Source organism: Panulirus ornatus, chromosome 31 (assembly GCF_036320965.1).
Source record: "Panulirus ornatus isolate Po-2019 chromosome 31, ASM3632096v1, whole genome shotgun sequence".
In the NCBI taxonomy this organism is placed as follows: Eukaryota; Metazoa; Arthropoda; class Malacostraca; order Decapoda; family Palinuridae; genus Panulirus; species Panulirus ornatus.
This window is the reverse complement of record NC_092254.1, coordinates 18,636,239-18,662,819: the sequence shown is the minus strand read 5'-3', so window position 1 is coordinate 18,662,819 and position 26,581 is coordinate 18,636,239. Positions and strand designations below refer to the sequence as shown.

The 26,581-nt window shown below is 44.1% G+C and overlaps 1 protein-coding gene across 2 annotated transcripts in view; it reads left to right on the top strand.

Annotated features, from left to right (window-relative positions):
• Positions 1–1,110: 1,110 nt before the first annotated feature.
• The window catches only part of LOC139758853 (plasminogen receptor (KT)-like), an 89,778-nt gene continuing 64,307 nt past the window's right edge, over positions 1,111–26,581 (top strand). The window contains exons 1-4 of one of the 2 annotated variants that reach the window (XM_071680715.1): positions 1,128–1,898; positions 1,959–2,220; positions 22,872–23,112; positions 24,763–24,880. In XM_071680715.1, the coding sequence (XP_071536816.1) occupies positions 2,131–2,220; positions 22,872–23,112; positions 24,763–24,880 (449 nt within the window). In that variant the 5' untranslated portion in view covers positions 1,128–1,898; positions 1,959–2,130. Of the gene's footprint in view, positions 2,221–22,871; positions 23,113–24,762; positions 24,881–26,581 lie in introns of both variants that reach the window. The other variant, XM_071680716.1, reaches the window with a different exon arrangement.

Sequence of the window (26,581 nt, the reverse complement as noted above, 5' to 3'; positions counted from 1 at the left end):
TTCACCCTCCTCCTGGCCTCGCCTCCTTCACCCTCCTCCTGGCCTCGCCTCCTTCACCCTCCTCCTGGCCTCTCCTCCTTCATCCTCTTCCTGGCCTCGCCTCCTTCACCCTCCTCCTGGCCTCTCCTCCTTCATCCTCTTCCTGGCCTCGCCTCCTTCACCCTCCTCCTGGCCTCGCCTCCTTCACCCTCCTCCTGGCCTCGCCTCCTTCACCCTCCTCCTGGCCTCTCCTCCTTCATCCTCTTCCTGGCCTCGCCTCCTTCACCCTCCTCCTGGCCTCTCCTCCATCCTCTTCCTGGCCTCGCCTCCTTCACCCTCCTCCTGGCCTCGCCTCCTTCACCCTCCTCCTGGCCTCTTCATTGTGACGTCCGTTCTTCCTTAAGTCGGCCATCAGTTCGTTTGTAAACATATTCAGTCAGCTGATCCTGTCGTCTGCAGCTTCAGGGCTACCAACCCTCTCGAATTCAAGGTTGTTTGTGGAATCTTCTCGATATTAGTTCAGCTTCGTCAGTCATGTAAACCTAACTTTGTCTGATCGACCGCAAGCAGACTCATGAAGTGGGTGAGGCCGTACCGGCAAGTATGAATAGCGGGTCCAAGATTTTTGTGCCGAGGAAACTAGGAGGAACAATTTTCGCTCTCCCGCTGCCGAGATAAATAAGTTAGGAACGTTTTATGTACTCGAGGAAGCGACATGTATGTACCCACAGATAGATCAGAGGGAAGTACTGGAAGGTATATTGCTCTCATAAACCAAGTCACAGAAAGCTGTAAGATCATTGTCTTGATGCGCCATAGGCATAGGTAGTGCAAGTAGAATGCTGGGTATGAGGAGGTGAGCTGCACGCCTGTGTGGGAGAGGAAGATCTAGCTTTAGTAGGGAACGCGTGGCATCCATCTGAACAAAACATAGTGGTGGTTTCTTCATGGTTTCTTCATGGTAAAGATCATAACGAGGATAAAAAAATCTCCTCTCAGATGAGTTTATCAAATATTTAAGACGGTAGTATAGAGTTTAAGCTTACGAGAATTCAATACATCACTGTATCATTGGAAAGAAAAACGAAATGCTGTACAATGTGTCTTGTGTGTCCTGAAAATGAATGATAGATATATTATGTATGAAAAGTTATCAAGCCTGTCCCGGTTACTTAATAGATACTTTTGTTAGCTTAGTAATTTTCACATGACAGGTTTAACATGACTCTGGGGTACTCCTTTATTCAGTGAACATTCCTGACATGTATGAATATAGTAACAATGAAACTACGATATCTGACTTATGATAAAGATATCATATTCCAGTGAGCGAATCATATACTCTATATGCAGACCGAGTGACGATTACGTGAGCTGTGTGACAGCGCTGCCTGCCAACTCACAGCCAGGTACAGGCGAGTCTTGGCGTCCCCTGCTGACCGTCTCTCCCACGAGAACCTTCCGTCCCACGACCTCCTGTGTCTGTCCCAGGAGAGGCTGGACCCTTCCACCTCCGTCCCACGACCTGCTGTGTCCGTCCCAGGAGAGGCTGGACCCTTCCACCTACTGTCTCTGTCCCATGAGACTGATTTGACTGATGGAAGCGAGTAACCCCGGCACATATATTGTGCCCTCCGTGCTCATCATCCTGTGAGAAGTAATGCTGAGGCATGACAGCAGAGGTGACCCAGAATGACACTAACATAGCCCCGTACATACTGACGACTCTGCCACTGGGAGGGTAGGCAGTCTGCCACTGTGATCAAGCCCAGTGGTAAGAGATAAGAACTGTCCGACAAACTTATCACTCTTGAGCTGATAGAAACCCGTCCCATGAGGGGGTTCCCGCCTGCTGTGTCTGTTTCACGAAAACTGGGTAGCCAGCTACGCGTCGTGATCGTCCCTGGAGATCCCACGAGGTCGTAATTGTCCCAGGGGATCCCACTGTACGTCGTGATCGTCCCTGGAGATCCCGCGAGGTCGTAATTGTCCCAGGGGATCCCACTGTACGTCGTGATCGTCCCAGGGGATCCCGCTACGCGTCGTGATCATCCCAGGGGATCCCACTGCTCTTGGTGCTCATCCACATGTTCAAGGTAGAGACAGTCGCTCGACGGTCACCATCAATCAGTACCAAGGATCATCATCATCATGATGATGAAGGGAACGTATCTGTCATGGCGGAGGGAACGACAAGTGGAGAGGAACAGACACCTCCTGCTGGAGATGACGGACGAACTGGTGAGTTGTTATGTGACACTGTAGTGCCGGTATGATGGTGGTGGTGCTGTGGAGGATGATGGTGGTGATGCTGGTGTGCCGGAATGATGGTGGTGATGTGCCGGTATGATGGTGGTGCTGTGGAGGATGATGGTGGTGATGCTGGTGTGCCGGAATGATGGTGGTGATGTGCCGGTGTGATGGTGGTGCTGTGGAGGATGATGGTGGTGATGTGACGGGACGATGGTGGTGATGCTGGTGTGCCGGAATGATGGTGGTGATGTGACGGGATGATGGTGGTGATGCTGGTGTGCCGGAATGATGGTGGTGATGTGACGGGATGATGGTGGTGATGCTGGTGTGCCGGAATGATGGTGGTGATGTGACGGGATGATGGTGGTGATGGTGATGTGCCGGAATGATGGTGGTGATGGTGGTGATGTGTCGGGATGATGGTGGTGGTGTGCCTGGATGTTGGTGGTGGTGGTGGTGTGCCAGGATAATGGTGATGGTGTGCCAGGATGATGGTGGTGATGGTAGTGTGCCGGGATGATGGTGATAGTGTTCCTGGATAATGGTGGTGGTGTGCCTGGATAATGGTGGTGGTGGTGGTGTGCCAGGATGATGGTGGTGGTGTGCCTGGATGATGGTGGTGATGGTAGTGTGCCGGGATGATGGTGGTGGTGTGCCTGGATAATGGTGGTGGTGATAGTGTTCCTGGATAATGGTGGTGGTGTGCCTGGATAATGGTGGTGGTGGTGGTGTGCCAGGATGATGGTGGTGGTGTGCCTGGATGATGGTGGTGATGGTGGTGTGCAGGGATGATGGTGGTGATGTGCCCGGATGATGGTGGTGATGGTGGTGTGCCGGGATGATGGTGGTGATGTGCCTGGATGATGGTGGTGATGGTGGTGTGCCAGGATGATGGTGGTGGTGTGCTGGGATGATGGTGGTGGTGTGCTGGGATGATGATGGTGATGATGGTGTGCCAGGATGGTGGTGATGTTGGTGTTTCTTCAAGGTGATGATGATGGTGTGCCGAGATGGTGGTGATGATGATGTGCCGGGATGGTGGTGATGATGGTGTGTAGGGATGGTGGTGATGATGGTGTGTAGGGATGGTGGTGATGATGGTGTGCCGGGATGGTGGTGATGATGGTGTGTCGGGATGGTGGTGATGATGATGTGTCGGGATGGTGGTGATGATGATGTGTCGGGATGGTGGTGATAATGGTGTGCCGGGATGGTGGTGATGATGATGTGCCGGGATGGTGGTGATGATGATGTGTCGGGATGGTGGTGATGATGATGTGTCGGGATGGTGGTGATGATGGTGTGTAGGGATGGTGGTGATGATGGTGTGCCGGGATGGTGGTGATGATGATGTGCCGGGATGGTGGTGATGATGGTGTGTCGGATGGTGGTGATGATGATGTGTCGGGATGGTGGTGATGATGGTGTGTCGGGATGGTGGTGATGATGGTGTGTAGGGATGGTGGTGATGATGGTGTGCCGGGATGGTGGTGATGATGATGTGCCGGGATGGTGGTGATGATGATGTGTCGGGATGGTGGTGATGATGATGTGTCGGGATGGTGGTGATGATGATGTGTCGGGATGGTGGTGATAATGGTGTGCCGGGATGGTGGTGATGATGATGTGCCGGGATGGTGGTGATGATGATGTGTCGGGATGGTGGTGATAATGGTGTTTGGCGATGGTGGTGATGACGGTGTGCCGTGGAGGTGATGATGATGGCGTGCCGGGATGGTGGTGATGAAGGTGTTCCGGGATGGTGGTGATGATGGTGTGATGGGATGGTGGTGATGATGGTGTGTCGGAATGGTGGTGATGATGTTGTGCTGGGATGGTGGTGATGATGGTGAGTCGGGATGGTGGTGATAATGGTGTGTGGCGATGCTGGCGATGACGGTGTGCCGTGGAGGTGATGATGATGGCGTGCCGGGATGGTGGTGATGATGATGTGCCGGGATGGTGGTGATGATGATGTGCCGGGATGGTTGTGATAAAGGTGTGCCGGGATGGTGGTGATGATGGTGTTTCTTCAAGGTGATGATGATGGTGTGCCGGGATGGTGGTGATGATGATGTGCCGGGATGGTGGTGATGATGGTGTGTAGGGATAGTGGTGATGATGGTATGTCGAGATGGTGGTGATGATGTGCCAGGATGATGGTGATGATGGTGTGCCGGGATGGTGGTGATGATGATGTGCCGGGATGGTGGTGATGTTGGTGTTTCTTCAAGGTGATGATGATGGTGTGCCGGGATGGTGGTGATGATGATGTGCCGGGATGGTGGTGATGACGGTGTGTAGGGATAGTGGTGATGATGGTATGTCGAGATGGTGGTGATGATGTGCCACGATGATGGTGATGATGATGTGTCGGGATGGCGGTGATGATGATGTGCCAGGATGGTGGTGATGATAGTGTGCCGGGATGGTGGTGATGATGATGTGTCGGGATGGCGGTGATGATGATGTGCCAGGATGGTGGTGATGATAGTGTGCCGGGATGGTTGTGGTAATGATGATTTGCGGGGATGGTGGCGATGATGGTGTGCCGAGAAGGTGTTGATGATGGTGTACCGGGATGATGGTGATGATGATGTGCCAGGATGGTGGTGATGATGGGGTGTCGGGATGGTGGTGATGATGATGTGCCGGGATGGTGATGATTGTGTGCCGGGATCGTGGTGATGATGGGGTGTCGGGATGGTGATGATGATGATATGCCGTGATGGTGGTGATGATTGTGTGTAGGGAAAGATATGATGATGGTGTGTTGGGATGGTGGTTATGATGATGTGCCGGGATGTTGTTGATGATGGTGTGTCGGGATGGTGGTGATGATGGTGTGTCGGGATGGTGGTGATGTTGGTGTGTTGGGATGGTGGTGATGATGGTGTGTCGGGATGATGGTGATGATGGTGTGTCAAGATGGTGGTAATGATTGTGTGTTGGGATGGTGGTGGTGATGGTGTGTCGGGATGGTGGTGATGATGATGTGCCGGGATGGTGGTGATGATGGTGTGTCGGGATGTGTGAGGGGGGATATGCTGGGATGGTGGTGATGATGTGTGCCGGGATGTTGTTGATGATGGTGTGTCGGGATGGTGTAAGATGGGGTCGGGATGGTGGTGATGTTGGTGTGTTGGGATGGTGGTGATGATGGTGTGTCGGGATGATGGTGATGATGGTGTTTCGGGAAGGTGGTGATGATGATGTACCGGGATGATCGTGATGATTATGTGTCGGGATGGTGGTGATATGGTGTGCCAGGATGATGGTGATGATGGTGTGTCACGATGGTGGTGATGATGATGTTCCGGGATGATGGTGATGAGGGTTTGTCGGGATGGTGGTGATGATGATGTGACGGGGTGGTGGTGATGATGGTGAGTCGGGATGGTGGTGATGATGATGTGCCGGGATGGTGATGATGAGGGTTTGTCGGGATGGTGGTGGTGATGGTATGCCAGGATGGTGGTGATGATGTTGTGCCGGGATGGTGGTGATGATTTTATGCCGTGATGGTGGTGATGATGGTGTGCCGGGATTGTGGTGCTGATGATGTGCCGGGATGGTGGTGATGATGATGTGCCGGGATGGTGGTGCTGATGATGTGTCGGGATGGTGGTGATGGTGATATGCTGGGATGGTGGTGATGATGGTGTGTCGGGGAAGTGTTGATGATGGTATGTCGGGTTGGAGGTGATGATGGTGTGCCGGGATGGTGGTGATGATGGTGTGTCGTGATGGTGGTGATGATGGTGTGCCTGGATGGTGGTGATTATGGTGCGCCGGAACGGTGGTGATGATGGAGTGTCAGGATGGTGGTGATGATGGTGTGTCTGGGTGGTGGTTTTGTACAGTTAGGTTCGGTAAAATGCTATCTTCTGGCTATGTGAGCCTAATGGGAAATTGTCGGTGTAGACCCCGTTGCTCACCAACGTGAGACGAAGTGCATTCGAGGACATAGTATTCGAATAGTCATTTGTCTATTAGGTGCTCCCGCCTGTTGCACAGAGGTCCCGGGTAAGATCCTGGCTGTTGGAGGTTTGTATATGATATATATATATATATATATATATATATATATATATATATATATATATATATATATATATATATATCTTTTCTTTTCTTTTAAACTATTCGCCATTTCCCGGGTTAGCGAGGTAGCGTTAAGTACAGAGAGGACTGGGCATTTTTTGGAATATCCTCACCTGGCCCCCTCTGTTCCTTCTTTTGGAAAATTAAAAAAAAAACGAGAGGGGAGGATTTCCAGCCCCCCGCTCCCTCCCCTTTTAGTCGCCTTCTACGACACGCAGGAAATAATTGGGAAGTATTCTTAATCCCCTATCCCCAGGGAGGGGGCGAAAATTCTGGGAGCCTTGAAGAATGTGTGGAAGTCGAGAACATTATCTCGGAAAGCAAAAAATGGGTATGTTTGAAGGAATAGTGGTTCCAACAATGTTGTATGGTTGCGAGGCGTGGGCTATGGATAGAGTTGTGCGCAGGAGGATGGATGTGCTGGAAATGAGATGTTTGAGGACAATGTGTGGTGTGAGGTAGTTTGAGTGAGTAAGTAGCGTAAGGGTAAGAGAGATGTGTGGAAATAAAAAGAGCGTGGTTGAGAGAGCAGAAGAGTGTGTTTTGAAATGGTTTGGGCACATGGAGAGAATGAGTGAGGAAAGATTGACCAAGAGGATATATGTGTCGGAGGTGGAGGGAACGAGAAGAGGGAGACCAAAGTGGAGGTGGAAAGATGGAGTGAAAAAGATTTTGTGTGATCGGGGCCTGAACATGCAGGTGGGTGAAAGGAGGGCAAGGAATAGAGTGAATTGGATCGATGTGGTATACCGGGGTTGACGTGCTGTCAGTGGATTGAATCGGGGCATGTGAAGCGTCTGCGGTAAACCATGGAAAGCTGTGTAGGTATGTATATTTGCGTGTGTGGACGTATGTATATACATGTGTATGGGGGTGGGTTGGGCCATTTCTTTCGTCTGTTTCCTTGCGCTACCTCGCAAACGCGGGAGACAGCGACAAAAAAAAAGAAAAAAAAAAAAATATATATATATATATATATATATATATATATATATATATATATATATATATATTATCCCTGGGGATAGGGGAGAAAGGATACTTCCCACGTATTCCCTGCGTGTCGTAGATGGCGTCTAAAAAGGGAGGTAGTGGGGGGGCTACAAATTCTCCCCTCTCGTTTTTTTTTCCCCAAAGAAGGAACAGAGAAGGGGGCCAGGTGAGGATATTCCCTCAAAGGCTCAGTCCTCTGTTGTTAACGCTACCTCGCTAACGGGGAAAAGGCGAATAGTCTAAAAGAAAAGAAAAGATATATATATATATATATATATATATATATATATATATATATATATATATATATATATATATATATATATATATATCATATACAAACCTCCAACAGCCAGGAACTTACCCGGGACCTCTGTGCAACAGGCGGGAGCACCTAATAGACAAATGACTATATATATGTATATACATATATATATATACTATCTCTTTTATTTTTTTATTTTGCTTTGTCGCTGTCTCCCGCGTCAGCGAGGTAGCGCAAGGAAACAGACGAAAGAATGGCCCAACCCACCCACATACACATGTATATACACACACGTCCACACACGCAAATATATATACCTATACATCTCAATGTACACATAAATATACACACACAGACAGATACATACATACACATGTACATAATTCATACTGTCTGCCTTTATTCATTCCCATCGCCGGCTCGCCACACATGGAATAGCAACCCCCTCCCCCTCATGTGTGCGGGGTTGCGCTAGGAAAAGACAACAAAGGCCCCATTCGTTCACACTCAGTCTCTAGCTGTCATGTAATAATGCACCGAAACCACAGCTCCCTTTCCACATCCAGGCCCCACAGAACTTTCCATGGTTTACCCCAGACGCTTCACATGCCCTGGTTCAATCCATTGACAGCACCTCGACCTCGGTATACCACATCGTTCCAATTCACTCTATTCCTTGCACTCATTTCACCCTCCTGCGTGTTTAGGCCCCGATCACTCAAAATCTTTTTCACTCCATCTTTTGACCTCTATTTTGGTCTCTCACTTCTCCTCGTTCCCTCCACCTCCGACACATATATCCTCTTTCCTCACTCATTCTCTCCATGTGACCAAACCATTTCAAAACACCCTCTTCTGCTCTCTCAACCACACTCTTTTTATTTCTACAGATCTCTCTTACCCTTACATTACTTACTCGATCAAACCACCTCACACCACATATTGTCCTCAGACATCTCATTTCCAGCACATCCACCCTCCTGCGCACAACTCTATCCATAGCCCACGCCTCGCACCCATACAACATTGTTGGAACCACTATTCCTTCAAATATAGCCATTTTTGCTTTCCGAGATTATGTTCTCGACTTCCAAATATTCTTCAAGGCTCCCAGAATTTTCGCACCCTCCCCCACCCTATGATTCACTTCCGCTTCCATGGTTCCATCCGCTGCCAGATCCACTCCCATATATCTAAAACACTTTACTTTCTCCAGTTGTTCTCCATTCAAACTTACCTCCCAATTGACTTGGCCCTCAACCCTACTGTACCTAATAACCTTGCTGTTATTCACATTTACTCCCAACTTTCTTCTTTCACACACTTTACCAAACTCAGTCACCAGCTTCTGCAGTTTCTCACATGAATCAGCCACCAGCGATGTATCATCAGCGAACAACAACTGACTCACTTCCCAAGCTCTCTCATCCACAACAGACTGAATACTTGCCCCTCTTTCCAAAACTCTTGCATTCACCTCCCTAACAACCCCATCCATAAACAAATTAAACAACCATGGAGACATCACACACCCCTGCCGCAAACCTACATTCACTGAGAACCAATCACTTTCCTCTCTTCCTACACGTACACATGCCTTACATCCTCGATAAAAACTTTTCACTGCTTCTAACAACTTGCCTCCCACACCATATATTCTTAATACCTTCCACAGAGCATCTCTATCAACTCTATCATATACTTTCTCCAGATCCATAAATGCTACATACAAATCCATTTGTTTTTCTAAGTATTTCTCACATACATTCTTCAAAGCAAACACCTGATCCACACATCCTCTACCACTTCTGAAGCCACACTACTCTTCCCCAATCTGATGCTTTGTACATGCCTTCACCCTCTCAATCAATACCCTCCCATATAATTTACCAGGAATTCTCAACAAACTTATACCTCTGTAATTTGAGCACTCACTCTTATCCCCTTTGCCTTTGTGCAATGGCACTATGCAGGCATTCCGCCAATCCTCAGGCACCTCACCATGAATCACACATACATTCAATAACCTTACCAACCAGTCAACAATACAGTCACCCTCTTTTTTAATAAATTCCACTGCAATACCATCCAAACCTGCTGCCTTGCCTTGTTACGAACTCAGTGCTTTTTCGAGCAAGGTCGCCAGGAACATATATATGTTACAAATACTACACTGATCCTGTCTTTGCAAGGACGTTAGATTTGTCATATTGTACAACTCAGGATAACGCTATCTTAACGTTTGGGATTAAAACAAACACCAGGGTTAGAATTACTTATAATGAAAGAATTCAAATGTACAAGGTGAACACATAAATCAGGCACGAATCACTTACGCTAACCCTGAACATGAGTTTAACATTGAACATGAGTTAACATTCCAGATAAGATTTCAAACCAGGAGACCTCTTTCCTTTATGACTCTTTGTTCGATAGCATTACACTTAGTTAGACCTGACGTAACACAGTAAACATCATCGCTACACTTAGCTAAACCTGACGTGGCACAGTTAACATCATCGTTACACTTAGCTAAACCTGACGTAACACAGTAAACATCATCGTTACACTTAGCTAAACCTGACGTGGCACAGTAAACATCATCGTTACATTTAGCTAAACCTGACGTGACACAGTAAACATCATCGTCACACTTAGTTAAACTGACGTGACACAGTAAACATCATCGTTACACTTACCTAAACCTGACGTAACACAGTAAACATCATCGTTACACTTAGCTAAACCTGACGTGGCACAGTAAACATCATCGTTACATTTAGCTAAACCTGAAGTAACACAGTAAACATCATCGCTACACTTAGCTAAACCTGACGTGGCACAGTTAACATCATCGTTACACTTAGCTAAACCTGACGTAACACAGTAAACATCATCGTTACACTTAGTTAAACCTGACGTGGCACAGTAAACATCATCGTTACATTTAGCTAAACCTGACGTGACACAGTAAACATCATCGTTACACTTAGTTAAACTGACGTGACACAGTAAACATCATCGTTACACTTAGTAAACCTGACGTGACACAGTAAACATCATCGTTACACTTAGCTAAACCTGACGTGACACAGTAAACATCATCGTTACACTTAGCTAAACCTGACGTGACACAGTAAACATCATCGTTACACTTAGCTAAACCACGTGACACAGTAAGCATCTTACAAACTAGGGCAGCGGTGGCTACGGGGTTCGAGACAGGGAAAGCCTACATTACCTTGCTGGGCTCGGGACTGCTGAAGGAATCGACTCCCAGACGATCGTCTGAGCCTTTTATCTGAAGGACCAGCAAGGCAAGAACAGCTAGCCACGCCTCGACCCGCCACCTATGGCTACGATAGGTCAGAATGACACAATTGCCCTTGATAGATCAAAAGACTGATTGTCACGCCCTCATCTTGACGTGATTGGCTGAAGGAGGCCTAAGGTCCGGCCCACATATTCAAACTTCTTTGCTCCCTTGTCCATGACAGCAGCGAACGTACGGGATGACATACCCCGCAGCTGGCCCCACGCCTTGACCTGTCGCCGTTGACAAGGGTTTGGGTGCTAGAGGACTGGTCAACATCTGCTTCAAAACATAATTCCTAGGACAATTAACACGGTCAGGGAAGTGAGATCCGACCCGATAGCAACCACACCCTACACTAAGGCACACGATACACAGAGATACACCATACTCAAATATACGAACATGTGGACACACACACGTGTTCGTAACATTATATATATATATATATATATATATATATATATATATATATATATATATATATATATATTAATTATATACATTTTTCTTTTCTTTTTTTTGCTTTGTCGCTGTCTCCCGCGTTTGCGAGGTAGCCCAAGGAAACAGACGAAAGAAATGGCCCAACCCACCCCCATACACATACGTCGACACACGCAAATATACATACCTAGACAGCTTTCCATGGTTTACCCCAGACGCTTCACATACCCTGATTCAATCCACTGACAGCACGTCGACCCAGGTATACCACATCGATCCAATTCACTCTATTCCTTGCCCGCCTTTCACCCTCCTACATGCTCAGGCCCCGATCACTCAAAATCTTTTTCACTACATCTTTCCACCTCCAATTTAGTCTCACACTTCTCCTCGTTCCCTCCACTTCCGACACATATATCCTCTTGGTCAATCTTTCCTCACTCATTCTCTCCATGTGCCCAAACCATTTCAAAACACCCTCTTCTGCTCTCTCAACCACGCTCTTTTTATTTCCACACATCTCTCTTACCCTTACGTTACTTACTCGATCAAACCGCCTCACACCACACATTGTTCTCAAACATCTCATTTCCAGCACATCCATCCTCCTGCGCACAACTCTATCCATAGCCCACGCCTCGCAACTATACAACATTGTTGGAACCACTATTCATTCAAACATACCCATTTTTGCTTTCCGAGATAATGTTCTCGACTTCCACACATTCTTCAAGGCTCCCAGAGTTTTCGCCCCCTCCCCCACCCTATGATCCACTTCCGCTTCCATGGTACCACCCGCTGCCAGATCCACTCCCAGATATCTAAAACACTCTACTTCCTCCAGTTTTTCTCCATATATGTATATATATATATATATATATATATTTTTTTTTTTTTTTTTTTTTATTTTATACTTTGTCGCTGTCTCCCGCGTTTGCGAGGTAGCGCAAGGAAACAGACGAAAGAAATGGCCCAACCCCCCCCCCATACACATGTACATACACACGTCCACACACGCAAATATACATACCTACACAGCTTTCCATGGTTTACCCCAGACGCTTCACATGCCTTGATTCAATCCACTGACAGCACGTCAACCCCTGTATACCACATCGCTCCAATTCACTCTATTCCTTGCCCTCCTTTCACCCTCCTGCATGTTCAGGCCCCGATCACACAAAATCTTTTTCACTCCATCTTTCCACCTCCAATTTGGTCTCCCTCTTCTCCTCGTTCCCTCCACCTCCGACACATATATCCTCTTGGACAATCTTTCCTCACTCATTCTCTCCATGTGCCCAAACCATTTCAAAACACCCTCTTCTGCTCTCTCAACCACGCTCTTTTCATTTCCACACATCTCTCTTACCCTTACGTTACTTACTCGATCAAACCACCTCACACCACACATTTTCCTCAAACATCTCATTTCCAGCACATCCATCCTCCTGCGCACATCTCTATCCATAGCCCACGCCTCGCAACCATACAACATTGTTGGAACCACTATTCCTTCAAACATACCCATTTTTGCTTTCCGAGATAATGTTCTCGACTTCCACACATTTTTCAAGGCTCCCAAAATTTTCGCCCCCTCCCCCACCCTATGATCCACTTCCGCTTCCATGGTTCCATCCGCTGACAGATCCACTCCCAGATATCTAAAACACTCTACTTCCTCCAGTTTTTCTCCATATATATATATATATATATATATATATATATATATATATATATATATATATATATATATATATATATATATATATATATATATAAATATATATATATATATATATATATATATATATATATATATATATATATATATATATATATATATATATATATATGTATATACATATATATGTATATAAGTGGAAATGGTGAAGAGCTTGTAGATTTATGTGCTGACTGGTGATTTGGAATACCTGGTTTAAAAAGCGAGATATACATAAGTATACGTATGTAAGTAGGAGAGAGGGCCAGAGAGCGTTATTGGATTACGTGTTAATTGACAGGCGCGCGAAAGAGAGACTTTTGGATGTAAATGTGCTGAGAGGTGCAACTAGAGGGATGTCTGATCATTATCTTGTGGAGGTTAAGGGGAAGATTTGTATGGGTTTTCAGAAAAGAAGAGTGAATGTTGGGGTGAAGAGGGTGGTATGAGTAAGCGAGCTTGGAAAGGAGACTTGTGTGAGGAAGTACTAAGAGAGACTGAGTACAGAATGGAAAAAGGTGAGAATAATGGAAGTAAGGGGAGTGAGGGAGGAATGGGATGTATTTAGGGAATCATTGATGGATTGCGCAAAAGATGCTTGTGGCATGAGAAGCGTGGGAGGTGGGTTGATTAGAAAGGGTAGTGAGTGGTAGGATGAAGAAGTAAAATTATTAGTGAAAGAGAAGAGAGAGGCATTTGGACGATTTTTGCAGGGAAAAAATACAATTGAGTGGGAGATGAATAAAAGAAAGAGACAGGAGGTCAAGAGAAAGGTGGAAGAGGTGAGAAAGAGGGCAAATGAGAGTTGGGGTGAGAGAGTATCATTAAATAATAGGGAGAATAAAAAGATGTTTTGGAAGGAGGTAAGTAAAGTGCGTAAGACAAGGGAGCAAATGGGAACTTCAGTGAAGGGCGTTAATGGGGAGGTGATAACAAGTAGTGGTGATGTGAGAAGGAGATGGAGTGAGTATTTTGAAGGTTTGTTGAATGTGTTTGATGATAGAGTGGCAGATATAGGGTGTCTTGGTCGAGGTGGTGTGCAAAGGGAGAGGGTTAGGGAAAATGATTTGGTAAACAGAGAAGAGGTAGCAAAAGCTTTGTGGAAGATGAAAGCCGGCAAGGCAGCAGGTTTGGATGGTATTGCAGTGGAATTTATTAAAAAAGGGGGTGACTGTATTGTTGACTGGTTGGTAAGGTTATTTAATGTATGTATGACTCATGTTGAGGTGCCTGAGGATTGGCGGAATGCTTGCATAGTGCCATTGTACAAAGGCAAAGGGGATAAGAGTGAGTGCTCAAATTACAGAGGTATAAGTTTGTTGAGTATTCCAGGTAAATTATATGAGAGGGTATTGATTGAGAGGATGAAGGCATGTACAGAGCATCAGATTGAGGAAGAGCAGCGTGGTTTCAGAAGTGGTAGAGGATGTGTTGATCAGGTGTTTGCTTTGAAGAATGTATGTGAGAAATACTTAGAAAAGCAAATTGATTTGTATGTAGCATTTATGGATCTGGAGAAGGCATATGATAGAGTTGATAGAGATGCTCTATGGAAGGTATTAAGAATATATGGTGTGGGAGGCAAGTTGTTAGAAGCAGTGAAAAGTTTTCATCGAAGATGTAAGGAATGTGTACGTGTAGGAAGAGAGGAAAGTGATTGGTTCTCAGTGAATGTAGGTTTGCAGCAGGGGTGTGTGATGTCTCCATGGTTGTTTAATTTGTTTATGGATGACGTTGTTAGGGAGGTGAATGCAAGAGTTCTGGAAAGAGGGGCAAGAATGAAGTCTGTTGTGGATGAGAGAGTTTGGGAAGTGAGTCAGTTGTTGTTCGCTGATGATACATCGCTGGTGGCTGATTTATGTGAGAAACTGCAGAAGCTGGTGAATGAGTTTGGTAAAGTGTGTGAAAGAAGAAAGTTAAGAGTAAATATGAATAAGAGCAAGGTTATTAGGTACAGTAGGGTTGAGGGTCAAGTCAATTGGGAGGTAAGTTTGAATGGAGAAAAACTGGAGGAAGTAAAGTGTTTTAGATATCTGGGAGTGGATCTGGCAGCGGATGGAACCATGGAAGCGGAAGTAAATCATAGGGTGGGGGAGGGGGCGAAAATCCTGGGAGCCTTGAAGAATGTGTGGAAGTCTAGAACATTATCTCGGAAAGCAAAAGTGGGTATGTTTGAAGGAATAGTGGTTCCAACAATGTTGTATGGTTGCGAGGCGTGGGCTATGGATAGAGTTGTGCGGAGGAGGGTGGATGTGCTGGAAATGAGATGTTTGAGGACAGTGTGTGGTGTGAGGTGGTTTGATCGAGTAAGTAATGTAAGGGTAAGAGAGATGTGTGGAAATAAAAAGAGCGTGGTTGAGAGAGCAGAAGAGGGTGTTTTGAAATGGTTTGGGCACATGGAGAGAATGAGTGAGGAAAGATTGACCAAGAGGATATATGTGTTGGAGATGGAGGAAATGAGGAGAAGAGGGAGACCAAATTGGAGGTGGAAAGATGGAGTGAAAAAGATTTTGAGTGATCAGGGCCTGAACATGCAGGAGGGTGAAAGGCGGGCAAGGAATAGAGTGAATTGGATCGATGTGGTATACCGGGGTTGACGTGCTGTCAGTGGATTGAATCAAGGCATGTGAAGCGTCTGGGGTAAACCATGGAAAGTTGTGCGGGGCCTGGATGTGGAAAGGGAGCTGTGCTTCGGGCATTATTGCATGACAGCTAGAGACTGAGTGTGAACGAATGAGGCCTTTGTTGTCTTTTCCTAGCGTTACCCTGCACACATGAGGGGGAAGGGGGATGGTATTCCATGTGTGGTGAGGTGGCGATGTGAATGAATAAAGGCAGACAGTGTGAACTGTGTGCATGGGTATATATGTATGTGTCTGTGTGTGTATATTTATGTGTACATTGAGATGTATAGGTATGTATATTTGCGTGTGTGGACGTGTGTGTATATACATGTGTATGGGGGTGGGTTGGGCCATTTCTTTCGTCTGTTTCCTTGCGCTACCTCGCAAACGCGGGAGACAGCGACAAAGCAAAATAAATAAATGAATAAGTTTTTATCGAGCATGTAAGGCATGTGTACGAGTAGAAGGAGAGGAAAGTATGTGGTTCTCAATGAATGTCGGTTTACGGCAGGGGTGCGTGATGTCTCCATGGTTGTTTAATTTGTTTATGGATGGGGTGGTTAGAGAGGTGAATGAAAGGGTTTTGGAGAGAGGGGCAAGTATGCAGTCTGTTGTAGATGAGAGAGTTTGGAAACTGAATCAGTTGTACTTTGTTGATGATGCACAGCTGGTGGCTGATCCGGGTGAGAAACTGCACAAACTGGTGACTGAGTTTGGTAAAGTGCGTGAAAGAAGAAAGCTGACTGTAAAAGTGAATATGAGCAAGGTTATTTGGTGCAGCAGGGTTGAGGGACAAGTCAATTGGGAGGTACGTTTGAATGGAGAAAAACTGGAGGAAGTGTTTTAGGTATCTGGGAGTGGATCTGGCAGCGGAAGCGGAAGTGAACCATAGGGTGGGGGAGGGGGCGAAAGTACTGGCATCGTTCAAAAATGTGTGGAAGGCGAGAACGTTATCTCGGAAAGCAAAAATGTGTATTTTTGAAGGAATAGTGGTTCCGACAATGTTATATGGTTGCAAGGCGTGGGCTATAGATAGAGTTGTGCGAAAGAGGATGGATGTGTTGGAAATGAGATGTTTGAGGACAATATGTGGTGTGAGGTGGTTTAATCCAGTAAGTAATGAAAGGGTAAGAGAGATGTGTGGTAATCAAAAGCGTGTGGTTAAGAGAATAGAAGAAGGTGTGAGGAAAGATTGAGAAAGAGGATATATATGTCAGAGGTGTAGGGAACGAGAAGTGGGAGAACAAATTGGAGGCGAAAAGATGGAGTGAAAAAGGTTTTGAGTGATCGGGGCCTGAACATGCAGGAAGGTGAAAGGCGTGCAAGGAATAGAGTGAATTGGAACGATGTGGTATACCGGGTTCGACGTGCTGTCAATGGATTGAGAGGGTGAAGGCATGTACAGAGCATCAGATTGGGGAAGAGAACTGTGGTTTCAGAAGTGGCAGAGGATGTGTTGATCAGGTGTTTGCTTTGAAGAATGTATGTGAGAAATACTTAGAAAAGCTAATGGATTTGTATGTAGCATTTATAGATCTAGAGAAGGCATATGAGAGAGTTGATAGAGAAGGTCTGTGGAAGGTATTAAGAATATATGGTGTGGGAGGCATGTGAAGCGTCTGGGGTAAACCATGGAAAGTTTTGTGGGGCCTGTATGTGGAGAGGGAACTGTGGTTTCGTTGCATTATTACATAACAGCTAGAGACTGAGTGTAAACGAATGGGGCCTTTGTTGTCTTTTCCCAGCGCTACCCTGCACACATGAGGGGGGAGGGTGTCGTTATTCCATGTGTGGCGGGGTGGCGATGGAAATGAATGAAGGCAGACAGTATGAATTATGTACATCGGTATATATGTATATGTCTGTGTGGGTATATGTATGTATACATTGAGATGTATAGGTATGTATATATCCGGGTGTGGATGTGTATGTATGTACATGTGTGTGTGGGTGGGTTGTGCCATTCTTTCGTCTGTTTCCTTGCCCTACCTCGCTAACGCGGGAGACAGCGACAAAGCAAAATAAGTATATATATTTATATATATCCCTGGGGATAGGGGAGAAAGAATACTTCCCACGTATTCCCTGCGTGTCGTAGAAGGCGACTAAAAGGGAAGGGAGCGGGGGGCTGGAGATCCTCCCCTCTTGTTTTTTTGTTGTTTTTCTCAAAGAAGGAACAGAGAAGGGGGCCAGAGGAGGATATTCCCTCAAAGGCCCAGTCCTCTGTTCTTAACGCTACCTCGCTAACGCGGGAAATGGCGAATAGTATGAAAGAAAATATATATATATATATATATATATATATATATATATATATATATATATATATATATATATATATATATATATATATTATTCCTGGGGATAGGGGAGAAAGAATACTTCCCACGTATTCCCTGCGTGTCGTAGAAGGCGACTAAAAGGGGAGGGAGGGGGGGGGCTGGAAATCTTCCCCTCTCGTTTTTTTTTTTAATTTTCCAAAACCAGGAACAGAGAAGGGGGCCAGGTGAGGATATTCCCTCCAGGCCCAGTCCTCTGTTCTTAACGCTACCTCGCTAACGCTTGAAATGGCGAATAGTTTGAAAGAAAAGAAAGAAATATCTATATATATATATATATATATATATATATATATATATATATATATATATATATGTGTATGTACATGTGTATGGGGGGGGGCCATTTCTTTCGTCTGTTTCCTTGCGCTACCTCGCAAACGCGGGAGACAGCGACAAAGTATAAAAAAAAAAAAAAAAAAAAAATATATATATATATATATATATATATATATATATATATTTATATATATATATATATATATATATATATATATATATATATATATATATATATATATATATATATATATATATTATTATTATTATTATACTTTGTCGCTGTCTCCCGCGTTTGCGAGGTAGCGCAAGGAAACAGACGAAAGAAATGGCCCACCCTCCCCCATACACATGTATATACATACGTCCACACACGCAAATATACATACCTACACAGCTTTCCATGGTTTACCCCAGACGCTTCACATGCCTTGATTCAATCCACTGACAGCACGTCAACCCCGGTATACCACATCGCTCCAATTCACTCTATTCCTTGCCCTCCTTTCACCCTCCTGCATGTTCAGGCCCCGATCACACAAAATCTTTTTCACTCCATCTTTCCACCTAAAATTTGGTCTCCCTCTTCTCCTTGTTCCCTCCACCTCCGACACATATATCCTCTTGGTCAATCTTTCCTCACTCATCCTCTCCATGTGCCCAAACCACTTCAAAACACCCTCTTCTGCTCTCTCAACCACGCTATTTTTATTTCCACACATCTCTCTTACCCTTACGTTACTCACTCGATCAAACCACCTCACACCACACATTGTTCTCAAACATCTCATTTCCAGCACATCCATCCTCCTGCGCACAACTCTATCCATAGCCCACGCCTCGTAACCATACAACATTGTTGGAACCACTATTCCTTCAAACATACCCATTTTTGCTTTCCGAGATAATGTTCTCGACTTCCACACATACATACTTAATGTATGTATGACTCATGGTGAGGTGCCTGAGGATTGGCGGAATGCTTGCATAGTGCCATTGTACAAAGGCAAAGGGGATAAGAGTGAGTGCTCAAATTACAGAGGTATAAGTTTGTTGAGTATTCCTGGTAAATTATATGGGAGGGTATTGATTGAGAGGGTGAAGGCATGTACAGAGCATCAGATTGGGGAAGAGCAGTGTGGTTTCAGAAGTGGTAGAGGATGTGTGGATCAGGTGTTTGCTTTGAAGAAAGTATGTGAGAAATACTTAGAAAAGCAAATGGATTTGTATGTAGCATTTATGGATCTGGAGAAGGCATATGATAGAGTTGGTAGAGATGCTCTGTGGAAGGTATTAAGAATATATGGTGTAGGAGGTAAGTTGTTAGAAGCAGTGAAAAGTTTTTATCGAGGATGTAAGGCATGTGTACGTGTAGGAAGAGAGGAAAGTGATTGGTTCTCAGTGAATGTAGGTTTGCGGCAGGGGTGTGTGATGTCTCCATGGTTGTTTGATTTGTTTATGGATGAGGTTGTTAGGGAGGTGAATGCAAGAGTTTTGGAAAGAGGGGCAAGTATGAAGTCTGTTGTGGATAAGAGAGCTTGGGAAGTGAGTCAGTTGTTGTTCGCTGATGATACAGCGCTGGTGGCTGATTCATGTGAGAAACTGCAGAAGCTGGTGACTGAGTTTGGTAAAGTGTTTGAAAGAAGAAAGTTAAGAGTAAATGTGAATAAGAGCAAGGCTATCAGGTACAGTAGGGTTGAGGGTCAAGTCAATTGGGAGGTAAGTTTGAATGGAGAAAAACTGGAGGAAGTAAAGTGTTTTAGATATCTGGGAGTGGATCTGGAAGCGGATGGAACCATGGAAGCGGAAGTGAATCATAGGGTGGGGGAGGGGGCAAAAATCCTGGGAGCCTTGAAGAATGTGTGGAAGTCGAGAACATTATCTCGGAAAGCAAAAATGGGTATGATTGAAGGAATAGTGGTTCCAACAATGTTGTATGGTTGCGAGGCGTGGGCTATGGAGAGAGTTGTGCGCAGGAGGATGGATGTGCTGGAAATGAGATGTTTGAGGACAATGTGTGGTGTGAGGTGGTTTGATTGAGTAAGTAATGTAAGGGTAAGAGAGATGTGTGGAAATAAAAAGAGCGTGGTTGAGAGAGCAGAAGAGGGTGTTTTGAAATGGTTTGGGCACATGGAGAGAATGAGTGAGGAAAGATTGACCAAGAGGATATATGTGTCGGAGGTGGAGGGAACGAGGAGAAGTGGGAGACCAAATTGGAGGTGGAAAGATGGAGTGAAAAAGATTTTGTGTGATCGGGGCCTGAACATGCAGGAGGGTGAAAGGCGGGCAAGGAATAGAGTGAATTGGATCGATGTGGTATACCGGGGTTGACGTGCTGTCAGTGGGTTGAATCAGGGCATGTGAAGCTTCTGGGGTAAACCATGGAAAGCTGTGTAGGTATGTATATTTGCGTGTGTGGACGTATGTATATACATGTGTATGGGGATGGGTTGGGCCATTTCTTTCGTCTGTTTCCTTGCGCTACCTCGCAAACGCGGGAGACAGCGACGAAGCAAAAAAAAAAAAACATATATATATATATATATTAATATATATATATATGTTATAGAAAGGCAAAGGGTAGAAAGGTGAGTGTTCAAATTACAGCGGTGTAAGTTTTGTTGACTATTCAGGGAAAATTATACGGGAGGTTATTGATTGCGAGGGTGAAAGCATATACAGAGCATCATACTGGGGAAGAGCAGTGTGGTTTCAGAAGTGGTAGAGGATGTGTGGATCAGGTGTTTGCTTTGAAGAATGTTGTGAGAAATACTTAGAAAAACAAATTGATTTGTATGTAGCATTTATGGATTTGGAGAAGGCATATGATAGTGTTGATTGAGATGCTCTGTGGAAGGTATTAAGACTATATGGTGTTGGAGGGAAGTTGCGAGAAGCAGTGAAAGTTTTTATCGAGGATGTAAGGTATTTGTACTACTAGGAAGAGAGGAAAGTAACTGGTTCTCTGTAAATGTCGGTTTGCGGCAGGGGTGCGTGATGTCTCCATGGTTGTTTAATTTGTTTATGGATGGGGTTGTTACGGAGGTGAATGCAAGAGTTTTGGAGAGAGGGGCAAGTATGCAGTCTGTTGTGGATGAGAGGGCTTGGGAAGTGAGTCAGTTGTTGTTCGCTGATGATACAGCGCTTTTGACAGATTCGTGTGAATGACTGCAGAAGTTGGTGATTGATTCGGGTAAGAAACTGCAGAAACTGGTGACTGAGTTTGGTAAAGTTTGTGAAAAAAGAAAGCTGAGAGTAAATGTGAATAAGAGCAAGGCTAATTGGTACTGTAGAGTTAAGGGGCAAGTCAAATGGGAGGTAAGTTTGAATGGAGAAAAACTGGAGGAAGTGAAGTGTTTCAGATTTCTGGGATTGGATTTGGTAGCGGATGGAGCCATGGAGGTGGAAGTGAGTCACAGGGTGGGGAGGGGGTGAAAGTTTTGGGATCGTTGAAAATGTGTGGAAGGCGAGAACATTATCTCGGAAATCAAAAATTGGTATGTTTGAAGGGACAGTGATTCCAACTATGTTATACGGATGCGAGGCGTGGGCTATAGATAGGGTTGTACGAAGGAGGGTGGATGTGTTGGAAATGAGATGTTTGAGGACAATATGTGGTGTGAGGTGGTTTGATCGAGTAAGTAATGAAAGGGTAAGAGAGCTGTGTGGTAATAAAAAGAATGTGGTTGAGAGAGCAGAAGAGGGTGTTTTAAAATGGTTTGGTCACATGGAGAGAATGAGTGAGGAAAGAGTGAGGAAGAGCATATATATAGTCAGAGGTGGATGGAACGAGAAGAGGGAGACCAAATTGGAGTTGAAGGGATGGAGCGAAAATGATTTTGAGCGATCGGGGCCTGAACATGCAGGAGAGTGAAAGGCGTGCAAGGAACTGAATAAATTGGAACGATGTGATGTACCGGGGTCGACGTACTGTCAATGGATTGAACCAGGGCATGTGAAGCGTCTGGGGTAAACCATGGAAATTTTTGTGGGGCCTGGATGAGGAAAGGGAGCTGTGGTTTCGGTGCATTATACATGACAGCTAGAGACTGAGTGTGAACGAATGCAGTCTTTGTTGTCTTTTCCTAGCGCTAACTCGCGCACATGCGGGGGGGGGGGGAGGTTGTCATTTCATGTGTGGCGGTCGTGGTGACGGAAATGAATAAAGATAGGAAATATGAATTATGTTAATGTGTATATGATTATATATCTGTGTATGTACATATATGTGTATATGTTGAAATGTATAGGTATGAATATGTGCGGGTGTGGACGTGTATGTATATACATGTGTATGTGGGTGGGTTGGGCCATTCTTTCATCTATTTCCTTGCGCTTCCTCGCTAACGCGGGAGACAGCGGCAAAGTATGATATATGAATCAATATGATATATCGTTAACTAAATGGCCTTAGCTAATTCATTCAGTTGCCCATGTTTCCCTATATAACATAAAGACTAATACCTACATAGTGTTAGATGATTATGTAATAACAATTTTGTTGTATTTATAGAATGTCATAACCTTACGAAGAGTGACGTGTCTCCACCGACAGAGCAGGAAACAAGGAGAGGCAGGACGCAGGCTGGCTGAGCGTCAGGTGGCCGTGCGAGTTGCTGTAGTTCGGGAGCGTCTGGTATGGTTTGTGCCATTCTTCGTCTCCTCGGCTTCGTTTCTGTACGCCGGGTTCCGCCACACCAAGAACTCTGTCGTCCTCTACCCCTTGATACCTATGCTGTTCGGACTATGTTATCAACTCGACTATGCCTACGGAAACAAGACTACGAGGATCAAAGGTGATTTCTTATTGATTCAATGACTGGACACAATGCCTTAATTTTTTGTTGGAAATATGACACATTCTATCTGTGGAGTTGACTTTGGTTATGGGATATTACTCGCCGAGCTAAGTCCTCGCCACTTGCCTGGATGAAGCTTTACTGATCCCACTGTGTCCACGGCAGAAACATATACGGGAAATTACAGCTCGTTTTTGCCTGGGGAGTGTCGTTTTAGTTGGAAGTATGTTTAACTGGGTAGAATTTAAGACCCGTATGTTCAGTATTGCTTCAAACAGGCGCGTTGCACGACTCCCAGACTAATGGCGTGTCACCGGATTTTGTGTACATGACCTTCATCTTGTTATCATCATCAGTTGAAGTGTGCATGACCTTCATCTTGTTATCATCATCAGTTGAAGTGTGCATGACCTTCATCTTGTTATCATCATCAGTTGAAGTGTGCATGACCTTCATCTTGTTATCATCATCAGTTGAAGTGTGCATGACCTTCATCTTGTTATCATCATCAGTTGAAGTGTGCATGACCTTCATCTTGTTATCATCATCAGTTGAAGTGTGCATGACCTTCATCTTGTTATCATCATCAGTTGAAGTGTGCATGACCTTCATCTTGTTATCATCATCAGTTGAAGTGTGCATGACCTTCATCTTGTTATCATCATCAGTTGAAGTGTGCATGACCATCTTCTTATCATCATCAGTTAAAGTGTTGCTATGTGTTGATATCACTTGTATAAAACATGAACAAAACTGAAGTGTTTTGAGAACCTTTTGATCTGTTCAGACTGATCCCCTGCGTTTGAATGACATGGATTTTATTAAGATAATATAAGATAAGATAAGATACTTTATTCGTCAAATTGTTATACAAAATGTAATACAAAATGAAATTCGTTTTGGCTTTAGAGCTCCTTAGTAGTTGTAAAAAAAAAAACATTAAAATATTAACAAGAAATATTGCATAGGTTATTTCATATAAAATGTTACTTTGCTATTGTGTACATGCGATATCAGCTTGTCACCATCCCTATCATGAACCATCACCTACAGTTATCATGAAACTTAAAGCTAGAAGTTATAGTGATGATAGATGATTGAAAAGCAGAATGCTTTTAGGTACAAACGACTTTTTGTATCTATCAGTGTGCAGCTTGGGCAGAGCTAGACTTCTACCAGATTTAAGATACGTGTAACAATTATGTAGCGGATGCGTTACATCTTTCATCATTCTGTCTACTTGTTTCATTGTACCTTTTTGATAAAGCTTATTCAGTGATGTGGTCTCTGCCCCTAGTTTTCTTGCTTTCTTAACAATCCTTCCCAACTTCTTTTTATCTTTGCAAGTAAGTTTTCCATACCAGGCAGTGATTGAAAAATTTATAACTGATTCTAAAATTGATTTGTAAAATAGGCTAATGACCATTTTATCTACACGTAGGTTATGCAAGATACGTACAAAGTGTAATCTTTGGTTACATTTCCTTGACACCATATCTGTATTAACACTTCCCTTCAACTGGTCATCAATCATAAAGCCCAAATACTTATACTGGTTTACTCTTTCTACGTTTTCTTCCTCAATTGTTAATAGGCCTGGTACGTGTTTATTTTTAGTTCTGAAATCAAATATTATCCTTCTATCAGATATAGCCGAACACATCATGACCAAGGAGAAGCACATGATCTACGTTCCCAAGTGGCACTACGCCAACGTGTCCGACACCAGAGGCACTCACGCCCACAGCCACCTCCTCACAGCGAGGTAACTTGTCGCAAATCTCCATGTATCTGGTACTCCCTTAACGCTGATCTTAGCCACGACTTTACCTCAGTGTTGGTCTGTAACCTAACCTAACCTTACCTAAAATAACCTAACCTACCCACACCTAACCTAACCTAACCTAACCTAACTTAACCACACCTAACCTAACCTAACCTAACCTAACCTAATCTAACCAAACCTAACCTAACCTAACCTAACCAAACCTGACCTAAGCTAAGCTAACCTAACTTAACCTAACCTGACCTTAAAATAATAAAATACAAGAAAATTTATTTCAACTTATTATTGAAGTGGATGGCAAATAACGTTAACTGGTTCTGTTGGACAACAGGGCAATAATGCTTAAAATTTATTCGTACAAACAAAGTTTGGAGTCTTTGAACACGTTTGGTGACATTTCTGTTTATAATAATTTCCTGATATTACTTAAAACTAATCAAGCAGCATATCATTCTCGACATTGTATAGTCATCTAACATGACAAGGAATGACGCTGTAGGGGCAACGTGTAGGAGTTAGCAACGGTGGAACTAAGAGAACACACCGGCATGCACGAATATGGTGTGAACGTGTGGAGAAGATAAGTGAAGAGAAACTAGATCAAATGATCTATTACTAAATCTAGAATGAGGGAGAGGTAGGGGAAGACAGAGACCAAGGTACAAGGATGGAATGGGGAATATCTGAGACAATGAGAACGATAAGATCAGGTAATGGAAGAAGGTTATTGATCGGTATCGTATACGGGAGGTGACGTGTTATCACCCGTCAGTGTAAAGTACTGTGTCATGCTTGCCTCTACATACGACGCTCTGCTTTCAGTACATTATACGTAACATGCAAAGATTGGCTATGCACTAAAGGCTAACTTGTTATGGTAATAAAGCATTATAATTATAATTATCATAATCATTATCATTATGATAATAATAATGATTATTATTATTATTATTATTATTATTATTATTATTATTATTATTATTATTATTATTATTATTATTATTATTATCATCATTATTATTATCATTCTTATTATTATTATTATCATTATTATTATTATTATTATTATTATTATTATTATATTTATTATTATTATTATTATAATTATTATTATTATTATGAATATCATTATTATTATTATTATTATTATTATTATTATTATTATTATTATTATTATTATTATTATTATTACATTTTTTTTTATTATACTTTGTCGCTGTCTCCCGCGTTTACGATGTAGCGCAAGGAAACAGACGAAAGAAATGGCCCAACCCCCCCCCCCCCCCATACACATGTATATACATACGCCCACACACACAAATATACATACCTACACAGCTTTCCATGGTTTACCCCAGACGCTTCACATGCCCTGATTCAATCCACCGACAGCACGTCAACCCCGGTATAACACATCGCCCCAATTCACTCTATTCCTTGTCCTCCTTTCACCCTCCTGCATGTTCAGGCCCCGATCACACAAAATCTTTTTCACTCCATCTTTCCACCTCCAATTTGGTCTCCCTCTTCTTCTTGTTCCCTCCACCTCCGACACATATATCCTCTTGGTCAATCTTTCCTCACTCATTCTCTCCATGTGCCCAAACAACTTCAAAACACCCTCTTCTGCTCTCTCAACCACGCTCTTTTTATTTCCACACATCTCTCTTACCCTTACGT